The 12,732-nt window shown below is 41.7% G+C and overlaps 1 protein-coding gene across 1 annotated transcript; it reads right to left on the bottom strand.

Moving 5' to 3' along the window:
- Nucleotides 1-3,619: 3,619 nt before the first annotated feature.
- LOC102289311 (integrator complex subunit 7) lies at nt 3,620-11,987 on the bottom strand. Its single transcript, XM_005952874.2, has 18 exons — nt 11,626-11,987; nt 11,077-11,214; nt 10,925-10,971; nt 10,444-10,643; nt 10,232-10,354; nt 10,027-10,144; nt 9,806-9,940; nt 9,613-9,710; nt 8,825-9,064; nt 8,480-8,617; nt 8,181-8,387; nt 7,748-7,942; nt 7,284-7,387; nt 7,095-7,163; nt 6,652-6,784; nt 5,697-5,795; nt 4,993-5,178; nt 3,620-3,998 (listed from the first exon to the last, which is right to left on the bottom strand). Exons 1-18 carry the CDS (start codon nt 11,844-11,846, stop codon nt 3,717-3,719), a joined length of 2,733 nt encoding a protein of 910 aa, XP_005952936.2. The 5' UTR covers nt 11,847-11,987; the 3' UTR covers nt 3,620-3,716.
- Between the last annotated feature and the right edge of the window lie 745 nt (nt 11,988-12,732).

The following is a 12,732-nucleotide window of genomic DNA, read 5'->3' as shown; positions in this document are numbered from 1 at the left end:
ACGGATCTGAGGAGAACCCAGACCAGTTTCCCGGCCCCATCCAAGAGCTGTGCCATCCTGATACACACCGTCTGCAAAAGGACACACGCACGGCAGCAGTTAGCCTCTCCTACTGACTTGTTTCACAAGACAGGAAACAAGTCATGTGTGCAACTTGCATCACGTTATCCTCACTGTACACAAACTGTCTGAACCAATCCCCAAATTTACTCATAGCTATTACACACACACATCCGTACACACACTCTGTAAACCAAGCAGTCTGCCGCTAACCGGCTGAGGCTATTTCACGGAATTTATATGTAACACACGCGTCCTGGACGCTGCAGTCACAGTATTGATAATGAAGATTTACTCTTAAATATGCCCGCTCCTTCTTTAGCGACAGTCTGCTAGCGGCCAATCTTTTACAGTTTTCCTTGCAAAGACAGCACCATAAAAGGACCAGCCGCTCAGGACACGGTCGAGTACTTCATGACATGCTAGCTAGCGGTGGAGTGAGTTAGCATAACGAGATTAGTTAATAAATATTGGCACTATTGCAAAATAGACCGACACGCACAGCATAGGAAGCTAAGACTTAACACTCCAGTGTTTTACGAGACAATAACACACGTTAACTCGTACGCTGGGTGTCTGGAGGCTCCTGCAAAGCGCAATAGCCGTGTGCCTCATCCAGAATATAGCCCGACCCCTGTAATTGAGTAGTAAAAGTCCTGTAGCTCATGTTACTCACCCGGTTACCGTCACTGAAGCATCCAAGGACGGCCGAAGGTGCAGCTAATTGTTGGAGCGAGATAAACGCTGTCACGTGTACCCAACCCAGGAGGTTAAGTTAGCAGTATTTGCAGGTCGGCATGGTCGGGCTATCAAACGTGGGGGTCAAAGGTGGAAATACTGCGCGATAAAACTGCGGCTGCACCCATTTAGCTATAAAACGCGGACTGCTTGGGAACACGCTCAATCCCGGAGGGCACCGTTAGCTCGCTAGCTGGCTAGCAAGCGACTCCACTCGAGCGCCGCTGGCTCCATCTCAGTCAGACACCGGGATAAATCCTCTGATGCATCATCATCATCACCATCATCGTCATCGTCAAGTTAGCCGACCTCCCATTAGCGAATATTGACGAGAGGCGGCTCAGCCGACGAGGGGAGGCCTGTTGGGATCAGCCCTGATCGTTAGACAAACGCGCCTTAAAATATGCACCGCAGGTACACATCAAATACAAAGATCAGCGATTTCTCGTCTCTAGCTTCCAAGAGCCGTTGTCTTTCTCCGGATGCCGATCACACCGCGTCAATGTACACAAAAGATCAACAGGATCGGAAATGATATGATCCTGCCTTCAAAATAAAATCTTCTTAGTAGTAATCGTACAAAGTCAGCTTTTTTTCTTTTTTTTGGTCTAGATATTATGCTATTAAATGAAAATAAAAGGCTTAACTAAAAATCCTTACATGTCCACGCCAGGAGCCTTTAGTATTTAGTCACTTTTGTAGATTAACATTGTTAAATGTTCTTATAAGGTTGGATTCCTCACTGAGAAGATAAAGTAGTTTGAGGAGCTCCTGAGAGAGAGAGGTAATAACAGAAGGAGGAAAGTTAGTAAATAAGGAAGTGCAGACGATTACTAAGGAGGAAGTGAGATTAGCTATTGAGAGGATGAAAATCAGAACGGTCCATATGACATACCTGTGGAAGTATGAAGATATCTAGGAGAGAGCTCAGTGGACCTTTTTACACAGTCCACTGAAAGGATGAGGTGCAGAGGTGTAGTAGCTTCAGAGGGATAAGGATTATGATCATCATCATCACAGAGATCATTCCTGTTATCCAAATATCTGACTATAGTCTATACATTTAAACAATGATCACCCAAACAGAATTAGCAAAAATTATTGCACTTTTTTAGAGTTTAACTCAACAAATTATAAATTAAGTCAACCCCGAGCAGCTGCTGGAACAACTATCAGCCTATATTGGATGATTAACAAGACCCCCATCATACTTCCAGTGTTCACTTTGTTTAATGTTTTAGGAAGATCATCCATATAAAAACGGAAACAAAACACCTGACAATATCCTTCCTAGTCAGATCACGCTGGTTACTAAAAAGGATGTAGGTTCCAACGAATAAGTCTTGATTAGTTCACTAAAGATTCAAATGTCTGATTATTTACAAAGTTACAAACAGATCATTGTCACATATTCATCATGTTTTTAATCTTTGAGCTTTTTTTTCTCCATATTTATTTGTGCAATTTTTATACCTGAATATATTACATTTTTAAATGTATTCTTTTCGCAAAGTTATGAAAAGCTTTAACGTTAATGGTGTTGTCCTGTGAGGATGTTTTACATACATTTATGTATATGTTTTCTTTTACTGTTTAGTTTTTGCCATAATAAATCATTTCTAACTTTTTTGTGTAATGAAATGTTGGGCTCTTGTATTAAGAAAATTAAATGTTTCTAAACATTTATTGTTTGGCCAGATCTTGTATAAAATAAATTTTCACATTTATTTTATTTTTTAAATTCTCCATAATTAAATATCTTGAACTTATAATATGAACTGTATTCTTAAATGTTTATTGCTCTGGTCATGTGATCATACTCTACTTATTCTTGTTTTTTGTTTTTAATACTTTTATTAGTTCAATGAAATAATATTACCTATATTATGGAATAATGTTATATATACTACAATACTACCACTACTACTAATGATGATAATAATAATATTGTAATCATTGCCACACTAGTTCAATGTGAACTAGAAACTAATTTGAATTTCTATTGCACAATGAGGTCATCGAGACACTGATTTTGAAAACCAAAAGCGGATGTTGTTGTTTTTTAAGCGCTTCTCGCTTGATCATCTGACGCCTGCCAGTAGTCTGAGTGCGCAGACTCTGAAGTGCTGATGGTTGGTTTCAGTCTACGACCACAAAAATAAATAATAAATTTTAAAAAATCTTATGACTACATCTGAAGTCATCTCGGCACATTTCCAGTTAGTTTTTAAGCTCACATTTGGTTGTGGATATTTTATAATTATTATTTTTTAACAGGCTTTGCCTTTTCTTCTCTAGGATAGAAACAGCGTTATGGTATTTTAGGAACGCTGTGAGCGCAAAATTAATAATATTATAAAAGTTTAAAATAATTATAGCTCACTTTTAGGTGCTTAAATGCTGATGAACATAACAGGAAAGTCAACTGAGGGGTAAAAATTTAAAACGCTAAACTATCAAGAAAGTGTTAAATATGATGTTATAGACCAGTCATTTAGATAAATATGAGGCTGACAGCACAGATTGTAATGGTCTTCAAATGAAGATGCTCCGTTAATTACTATGGGCTGCCCCCTGTTGGCTGTCTGTGCAACCGCATGTATGTAGGACGCTAAATCCAAGGACGTTTAGCATTAAACTATCCCAGAGAGGCTACTGCACGCATGAAATCCTATTTGAGAACATGTGAAAAATTAAAAAGCTGCATTAAATTAGGCATTTTGATGTTATCCAGACAGCAAAAGATATAAAGATGAGCATAGATGAAATAGATGAGTTAAAAGAAATAAAGTGTTCAAAAAAAAAAAAAAAACACACCAAGTTATTATTTAAATCAATTTGGTATTTTAATCATTAAAAAATATGTACATATTTAATTTCTACAAGGTCAAGTGCAGAAGGTCAAACTGTAAGCACTACTAGAAGCGAGTGTATGTGCTCCTCTGTGGCGCGGGCTGAGCTCCGCCCTGCTGCAGCTGGTGACGGAGCTGCTGGGAGTACGGGTCCTCCAGAGACTTTACTGACACCGTCGTCTTGGGCCCCGTCTTCCACTCTATGCCACTCTCATCCACCACAGAGGCCTCCACGGTGACGGTGTGGGTGCCCAGGATGGAGAAATTCAGCAGGAACTGGGTGCTGAAGTAGTCGTTGTGGGGCTCCACACGCTGCTTGATCTCATTTGTTTTAGTATCTAGTGGAATCTGAAATGGGAAAAAAACTGTTTAAAACGTTTATACTGGTCAAACTGGTCTAATCTGTGCCATTTAATCCATCTAAACTATGTTGTAGTGAGTTGTCCAGTTTTAGAGATCAGCTGAGAAGATCGCTGACCTTTCTTAAACATAGTGAACTAGACAGCACCTCAGAGAAATCACAAGCTCATTATTCACAGCAACGCTAATGTCTATTAAGCTGCTTTGTTAGATACACGTTCTGCTGCTCAGTAATGAAAACATCCAATCAGCCAACCAGATAGCATCATCTCGATGCATTTAGGCATGCAGACGTCATCAAGACAACCTCTGAGTTCGAACTGAGCATCAGAGCATCAAAAGTTAAGGTGTATTTTTGGGCTTTTCGCCTTTATTTCAAAGTCGGGTAGTGCAGAGTAGACAGGAAAGAGGCGAGGAGAGAGCAGGGATATACGCAGCAAGGTGTCAGGGGTCGGACTTGCATGCAGAAGAGCATCTCTGACTGCACAACAGTGAAGCAAATGGGCTGCAGCTGCAGAACAAGAAACAGGAAGCTGTAGCTACAAATCACACGGGCTCATCAAAATCAATCTCTAGAAGCCTGGGAAAAAGTTGCCTGCTCTGATGAATCTCAGTTTCTGGTGTAACTTAAAAAAACAAAATCAAAAATCCACTTGACTGTGTTAAACTGGCACTCATTTGCAGTCATCTGTAATTATTACTATTGACAATAGTGGAAACTATATCCTGCAACATATATGTGGCTGGATAGTGTTTGGGAAATTCGTCTTTTAGAACCAATAACATGCTCTTTATGAGGACATGGAGACCTATTTTTATGATATTTAAACAACAGAGAGAGAGTTTACAAATCTGTGTTTAGCATTGTACTCTGTCGCAACAATTGTAAAAGTGGCAATGAAAATAAGATTTGTGACGTCTAAGTTGTTTAAGTGTCAATACAAACTAAGTACATAAAAAAACTTTGACTGAGGCCACACACCTTGTAGTCAGGTCCCGTCTTGCTCTGAAGAACTGAGGTAACATTAAGACAGACTGACTGGATCTTTCTGAAGAGTCCCGGAGTTGAGCCGTGCTGCACCACACCCTCCACCTTCAAGGTCAGCTGCTGAGTGTTCTGCACTGGGATTGGCTCGCTCGGTGTTCGCGGGGATGGTGAAAGGGCGAGCTGGAAAAAACACAACACACATAAACCTTCAGAGTACCAAAGGAAGAATGTCTTCCTTCCTCTGATGAACACCCACCTTATCGACCAAAACAGCCAAGAGAGATGTACACGTTAAAATACTAAAGTGACACTGTGGAAACGTCTCATGCGTTCCTCTTACAGCGGGCTATTTCCTGGACTATTTCTTGGCTCGACGCACTGCTTTCCAAGAAGCCCAGCCAAGAAACAGTCCAGCACATAATCCCCATAAAAACACAGAGAGGTGATTTTACATAATATGTGAATTAGTGCGCTTTAGAAGTGCTGGCAGGCAGATTTTACCTCGTCTCCAGTCTTTGTCCTGAGCTGAGCCTGCTGTCTCCCTGTATTAGCTACATATCTACTCCTAAGCGATATCAATCTTATTATCCAAGTCCAATAAACAGCTAGCTTGGGGGAAGACAGCCTGTGGTGACTGTGCCTTAGAATATGCATATCATTATTGTGCTTTTCTCTTTAAACCAACTAAAAACAGTTACCTTGATGCTGGTGGACTGCAGCTTTTGGAAGAAATATCTCTGGAAAGACAGCGGCACCTTCAGCAAAGCTATGACAGCATCACAGAGACAGCTGGTGTGCTGAAAAAACAAGCAACACATTTTCATCATTTGCTCCCACTTCATTTTTGTCATTTCCATTTTTTTCCCCCCAACCTTAAAGCAACTGAGTGGGGTCCTTTATGACCCTCGCTCTACTGTAATATGAAAGTTCTCCAATTTTTTATTTTATTTTTTTAACCAGACTTCATCTATCGGTGCGACAGGTTCACGGAAAGTTATGTGAGGTAGTTTGCAGCCCCGCAAAATTTGCTTTTTTTGCTTTTAACATTATAGATTTTGGTTGTTTGTCTTTCTGTGTTTGTTTATGAGATGTTCAAAAAGAACACTAAAATCCTAAGGTTAAATAAGGTAACACAGACTCTTTGTCAGAGCTACAGTATATGCAGACCATTTGTTGTCAGCCCCTGAGAACCCTTCTAATATTTGGGGTTATATTTCTAATTATTGTAATGTTTTCAGTGTTTCTACATATTCATCCATCCATCACCTCCCACTGATCCAACTCGGAGTTATAGAGACCGCCCTGTGACACTCTCCAGTCTTTCACAGGGCTAACACTGAGAGATGGACAACCATTCACATCTACGGCTAATTTAGAATCACCAGTTAACCTATCAAGCATGTGTTTGTCTGTGGGAGGAAGCCGGAGTACCTGGAATGAAGCCATGCACGAGTTTCTGCACAAACTGTGTGAAATATTACAAAACTGCAAACAAGATGTTTCTTTAGATTTTGTTAAAAAACATTAACAAATAACAGTCACGGACTGACTAAAGAAACATAATTTCATCCACACAATTTGGGATTTTTAACTCCTTTGTCTGTGGCATTAGTACCAGACCATCGATGATGAAGTACCGAGTGTTAATCTTACCAGATGTGAGACAGGAGGGTGTTTCTTGGTGAGGCTCTCCGCTTCCTCCAGCACGTGGTTAAAGACCGACATCATCCGTCGCTCATATTCGCTCTCCGTCTGGACCGACCCCACAGTGCCGTACTCCTGAAAACTACATTACAGAAACAGATGGAAGACATGTCGGGGGAATTCACAGAAGGGACCTGTTGCTGCAAAGCGCTTTCTCTACAGATCGGTCGAGTACACGGTCCAGTGGAGGAGCTTTTGTCAAATAAAATAAGGTGCATTTACTTTTATTACACTGTCATACATCTGTGTGCAGCTTATAAAGGGCTACCTCTACGTGTGATGCTGAAAGCTAATAAAATAAAACCAAAATATAGAGGAAAAATCCTCTATATTTAATCTAAACTAGATCCATTCAAATCAAATTATTTGTTGACACTCAGAGCAGCCCTCACCTGGCAGCCTGTGGGTCCAGTATCAAAGCTTCAATCACGTGGGAGACGAGCAAGCAGCTCTGCTGTTGTCTGGGCAAACAGTTAAAGAAAACTTAAGGACATGAGTTATGAGATGATATTTAAAAAGAAAAGAAAAAAGAGAGAGAAGAAGGAAAGTATAAAAGTATGATGATGTGTGTTTAAGGATACAACTCCACATTGCGAAGGGTCGCATAATCTGCATCAAACGACGACTGGTGTAAGTCAGCATAGCGAGCAGCAAGACTTCTGAACTCATCCATGCACACCTTCATCTGGAGAGAAGAGAAACGCATCGCAGCTTCACAACTATGCTTTTATTCCTCTAGATAAAGCTAGGCAAATAAAATAATTATACTGGCTTTTTGTCGTCCAGTGAAAAGATCCAAGTAAAACTGAGCTACTGACCCGGAGGCCCAAAAGGGAAAACTATATTGAACACTGACCTTAAATCAAATTTACCTCCTAGTTAAAAGCAAATACCTCTTCAGCATGATGAACAATCTGCTCCAGTTTGCTGGTGCATTAACAGAAAGCCTAAATAGTGACCTTTGACATGCTGTAACCACAAATTCAAAATAAGTAAATAAATAAAAGGGAGTCCACTCCTCTCAGGCCAAAGTTCAGCATGTCACCTGCATTGAGATGCGGCCACAGCGTTGCAGCTCATTTCCTGAAGTGAGGGCGATGGTGGTTGCGATGGCGGGAGGAGGGCTGGTTTTCAGACTGTTGCAGGTACAAATGAGCTGCGACAAAGCTTGCAGGGTGTCGATCCGGAGCTTAATGAACTCGCACTGGAATGTGAGCGGGCTCAGAGGAGTGCTGGCAGCCTGCAGGGAGGGATTAATCAGATAAATAAGGACACAGCAGTTAAATAGTGGCGCGGGTTGAGTTGATCTAACGAGATTCTAGGTGAGTCACGTCATTAGCAGTTAGAGTTGCTTTGAAATCAGCTCTAATGGCACCCCTCTCCACACTGGCTATCAGCAGCTCTCAGCATCCTGTCACTGGTGATAGATAAACAGTATTAATGGTTTTTGACAAGCAGATGCCTGGCAGTTAACTGACTGTGAGGGAGGCGATGCCCTTTTGGTAGGAGCGCAAGGCCTCTGCGATGGCGCTCATGGCTCCGCTGTAGTCCCCGTCTTCCACGTGACTCAGGCACTGCTCAGCCTGGGAGAACTCCTTCAGGCTGCTCAGCCAGAAGTAGAAGTGCTCCGAGGCCACACGAGTCCGCACACACTGGTACAGCTCGCTGGAGAACTCGTGGCATCCCTGCAGGTGAACGATAAGAAAATAATCATCTTGCCGGAGATCCGAGGCACTTCGTGGCTGTTTGCAACACCGTTTTGATCCAAAGATCTCACCATGCGCGAGGCTTGCCGTGCAATGCGATACACCGTCCAGCCGTTAGCAACGTTCTCCAGCTGCTGTTTGATGACAGTCTTCACTTCGGCTGACAGAGACGACTGGCTTGCAACAAAAATCACTGTTGCCAAGGAAACCTGCAGCAGTGACAGTAGGGGGCGATGAGTGTGAAACTAGAAATCGGCGATATGTAAAGGCAGTAAAACAAGGAGGTAAATATTAACCGGATGCTCCTGTGAGGTTCCTCTACCTTCTATTAAAACATGAAGGCTAAATAAAACTGCATCATGTATCATTTAGTCTCCATACATCAGCTGATGCGTGAATCCTTGCACATCTCTCACCAGAAGCTCCTGCTGCTTATCGGTGGACGAGTGACTGGCCACCCTGTAGAGATCAACCAGATCCCCCAGCATACCGTCCCCCAGCACAGGCAGGTGGGTGGCGATGGCCGCCAGAGCGTGACACATGAGAACACGAGAGGAGTCGCAGGACAAGTGGAGCTGGCCGAGCAGGAATTCCACTGCAGACTGGCTGAGATGGGGTCGACTTTTCAGCAGCTTAACCAATGAGGTGAGAGCTGTCTAAAGTTGAAAACAAGAAAATGCAGAGATGGGTGTTACTACAGCAAAATGTAGATAAGGGTTGGCTGATGAGATGAATGTAAGGAGAGGCATGGAGAAACGCTCCCAAAATAATTCTCACCTCATTTGCAAAGTTTGTGCAGCTGGTATTAAAGAAAAACATTTCTTTATTCTAATAGTTAACCAGTATTTTTCAGGCAAACATGAAGAACTACAGGCAACGTGCGCTCAACCCAGGCAATCACTGGGAGATTTTTGTTGTGGCAGATCCTTCGCAACTAATTTCATCCAGTGAGAACCAGAAACCTCCAGGAACCACCGTCAACCAGCTGCCGTTACACATTTCTGTCAGACAAATCCCTGAACCATGTACGCATGAGAAACTTCAATTGGTCCAGTGAGCAGGGCAGGAGTAACAATGAACCTGTAACTCTTAAAAGTCCAGCCAAACCAAACCAGTTTTCCAAATTTAAATTAAAATACATTGTGGTACTTTTTCAGATGTTTTATAATGTAAACTCTGCCTCCTCAGGGGTCTAATGTCTTACTTTCAGTGTGGCTTGTGCACTGGGGCTGTTGTCCTGACTGCACAGCATCAGAAGGGACTCCACTCCCAAAACTGTGTCCTGCTCCAGCTGTACTATATCTGAGGAGGGGGAGATGCACACAACAACAAATATTACCACACTGATTAAGAATTAAAAGCATCCCCCAAATAGGTTATTGCCCAGTCTAACTAACCTTTCTCTGGACAGGAAATGGCAATGTTGGTGAGCACTATGACCCCGTGAGCTGCTACTGCCAGGTTGCTGTGGTAACAGCATTCCTGTGCCAACTTAACCAGGTCAGTGAGCCGGGGTGGAACCAAAGAGCCACCTGAGAAGAAAGTTTTAGAGAATGCAGATCAGTTCAGAGTGGCATTCTTTGTTTCCTAAATGCAGCGATTTAAGCGTAAACATTACCTCCCACATTACTAAAATACTGTTTGATCGCAATAGTTCCAGAGAGGGTGGAGAGAACGGCCAACATCCCCAGCTTCAAACTGTTGTAGGGGATAGTCAAAGCACACTCGCACAGCACCTGCAAAGGTAAAAGCTGTTAGATTGCAGACAGATTTTAAACATCACAACAACCCTACAGTGCAACTGTTGCCATCTGGGGCTCTACCTGAGTGTTTTCTCTTATCCACAGGTGAGGAGCCTTTTTAGCCAGGAGCTTTAAATCGTTAACTGCAAGTCTCTTCACAGCTTTTCTCGGATCATCTTTTAGGTACTGAAGGAGGAGCTGCAGCTGCAAACAGATTAGGAACCAAATCAGAGGTTCACCACAACAAACCGAAAGAAAGGAGGCATTGCTGTGTGCGAGCAAGTTGGGTCTACCTGCTTGGGGATATCTATGAGGGAAGAGGCGGCCAACTGGGTGAAAGTATGCAGGGAGACGATGACCATGGGGGTGGAAGGATAAGAGTTCACCAGATGCTGTAAAAGCTCTCTGCTGCTGGATGCCAGGCTGGCGTCATGATGCATGTGCTGCAGCATGGGGATCAACTTCAGTTTCAGTTCCACAGGAGTGTCTAAACCTGAGGTGGAAGAAAAGATCAATGCAAACATTATGTAAAAGATGCAGATGTTATCTGCTGGGTTATATTTGGGTTCAGCAAAATGTGTATTTGCAGTGTTTTGTGTTTCTTTTTCTCTGTGATTTCAGCATGAAGAAAAAAAAAAAAAAGAATAGCTGCACTCAGTTTAGTGAGAAAACTAAAAACAAAAGACATCAGTAATAATGAAGCTTTGAACCACGACAGCTCTCGTTTATCTTCACGTGATCTGAGACATTTTAAATACAGAATAAACATCTTACCTTGAATCATCTCACTAACTTTGTTGCAAATACCAGCTGCAAAGTCTCTGAAAATGAAAAAGAATTAATTAATTAAAAAGCCACACCACAATTAGATCATCTAAAACATCATCCCATACATCAGAGCTCACTTTTAGTCATCGTTTCCTTACTTTGACTGTGCAGAGAAGCTTGCGGCAGCAAAGATGGCTGCCTCGACTTCCACATTGTCGTGAGAGTCCAGGCTTTGGCGAATACTGTGGTGGGCATTCTTCCTCTCTGGGATGATGGAGGCCAAACTACCAAGCATCCTGAACACATAAGACAGCAGGAATTTTCTTTTGAAAAATCTGAGATGACTGAAAAAGACTGTGCACAACAAAGGTGAAGAAGAAAGTGCAGGCAGGGTGGAGTGGATGGAGACTAGTATTGGGGTAATTTGATGAAGATGTTACAATTCTCACAGAGAATGCACAGGATAAGAAAGGAGGGACACCTCAGGTTGAGCATATTGGAGTAAAAGTTAGAGAGGCAAGGCTGAGATGTTTTGGACATGTGCAGAAGAAGGACACTGGATACACTGCAAAGGATGCCAAAGCCAGGCAAGAAGGCCACAAAGGAGGTTTGTAGATGTAGTGAAGGAGGACATGCAGAGGGTTGACAGAAGAGTGTGCTAGGGTCAGATGCGCCACTCGTGTCTATTCATGATTTCACATTATTACCTCAGAGTGATGGCTCTGGCCACAGGGTCATTACTGTGGATGACTGAAAACACCCGTTTCACAAACTCATCCACATTGAGAATCTTCTCCAAATGTTTCTCACTCTGTTGAGTCACTTTGAGTACACAGAGACGTAGAAAGTTGTTACTGGAAAAGAGAAATAAGCTTCTATTAATAAAGATGTTTGTGGCACAGTAAAGCTCATCTTTAACTTCTCGCATCTTCTAAATAGATCTCACCAACTTCAACAACATTCTATTAAAAAGTGCATAAGATGCACACCTTTATTTATTTAGGCACTTTTGAATAAAATTAAAGTTTGAAAAATCCACTTAAGTAAGAATAGTTTGTTTCTTATTCTTTCTTAAAGTGAAATAAATTCACTTCCCCCCCCCCCAAATCCTCTTATTTGGAACCTTCTCTCTCTCTTTTCATACAACTTTTTTTATTTCATTTTTTTCATGAAGAATAATTATAGTTTGTTTATTTTTAAAACCTTCCTCACACCAACATTTTTTCCTCTGTACTTACATCTATTCATACTTTTCATACAACACAAGTACACATTAACACGCCTGCCCTCAATGATCAGTTTACTGGGTATGCTTAGTTTAAAGTATCATTAACTTTTAAAGATTGATAAACATCAAGTTCATTAGAGACATCAAAGACACGAAATTAGACATTAAATATAAGAATAAAATCTATTATCTGTTATTTTTTGGTGTTTCAGAGTTTATTTTATTTTTGCATTAGCTTGAGAGTGATTATGTGAACTGCATGACGGCTTAGGCTTGTGGTTAAATTGTACGCTGAATTACTAGGAGATGTTATTAAAATTTTCTCTACACTCTGAAATGCATTCGGATGCCTATATTAGATTCAGCTATAAAGAAAGTGGGAAACAACTGTCAGTAAAGTAGCCTTTAACAAATAAATACATAAATAAATGATCATCTAAAGCAATAGTGATGTGCGATACCACTGATTTCCCTTCCGATCCGATACCAAGAGAGACGTCTGTCTCGCCCTAGCAGCACCTGTCCCTGTCCTCCTCTTCAGTTCGCCTCAACATAAGCTTATCATATTCTGTGATGTGATTTACTC

Source organism: Haplochromis burtoni, unplaced genomic scaffold (assembly GCF_018398535.1).
Source record: "Haplochromis burtoni strain Fernald_Lab_line unplaced genomic scaffold, NCSU_Asbu1 Contig_2397, whole genome shotgun sequence".
Taxonomy (NCBI): Eukaryota; Metazoa; Chordata; class Actinopteri; order Cichliformes; family Cichlidae; genus Haplochromis; species Haplochromis burtoni.
The sequence above is the reverse complement of the archived record's forward strand: the minus strand, read 5'-3'. Positions and strand labels throughout refer to the sequence as shown.

Excerpts from the sequence above, each read along its gene's own strand:
- LOC102289311 (XM_005952874.2), bottom strand. The coding sequence starts at position 11,846 with ATGCGAGAAGTTAAAGATGAGCTTTACTGTGCCACAAACATCTTTATT. Across the intron at positions 9,941-10,026 it reads GTATTTTAGTAATGTGGGAG|GTGGCTCTTTGGTTCCACCC; the intron begins GTAATGTTTACG and ends CTTTCTTCTCAG. Across the intron at positions 7,943-8,180 it reads AGGGCATCGCCTCCCTCACA|GCTGCCAGCACTCCTCTGAG; the intron begins GTCAGTTAACTG and ends CCCTCCCTGCAG.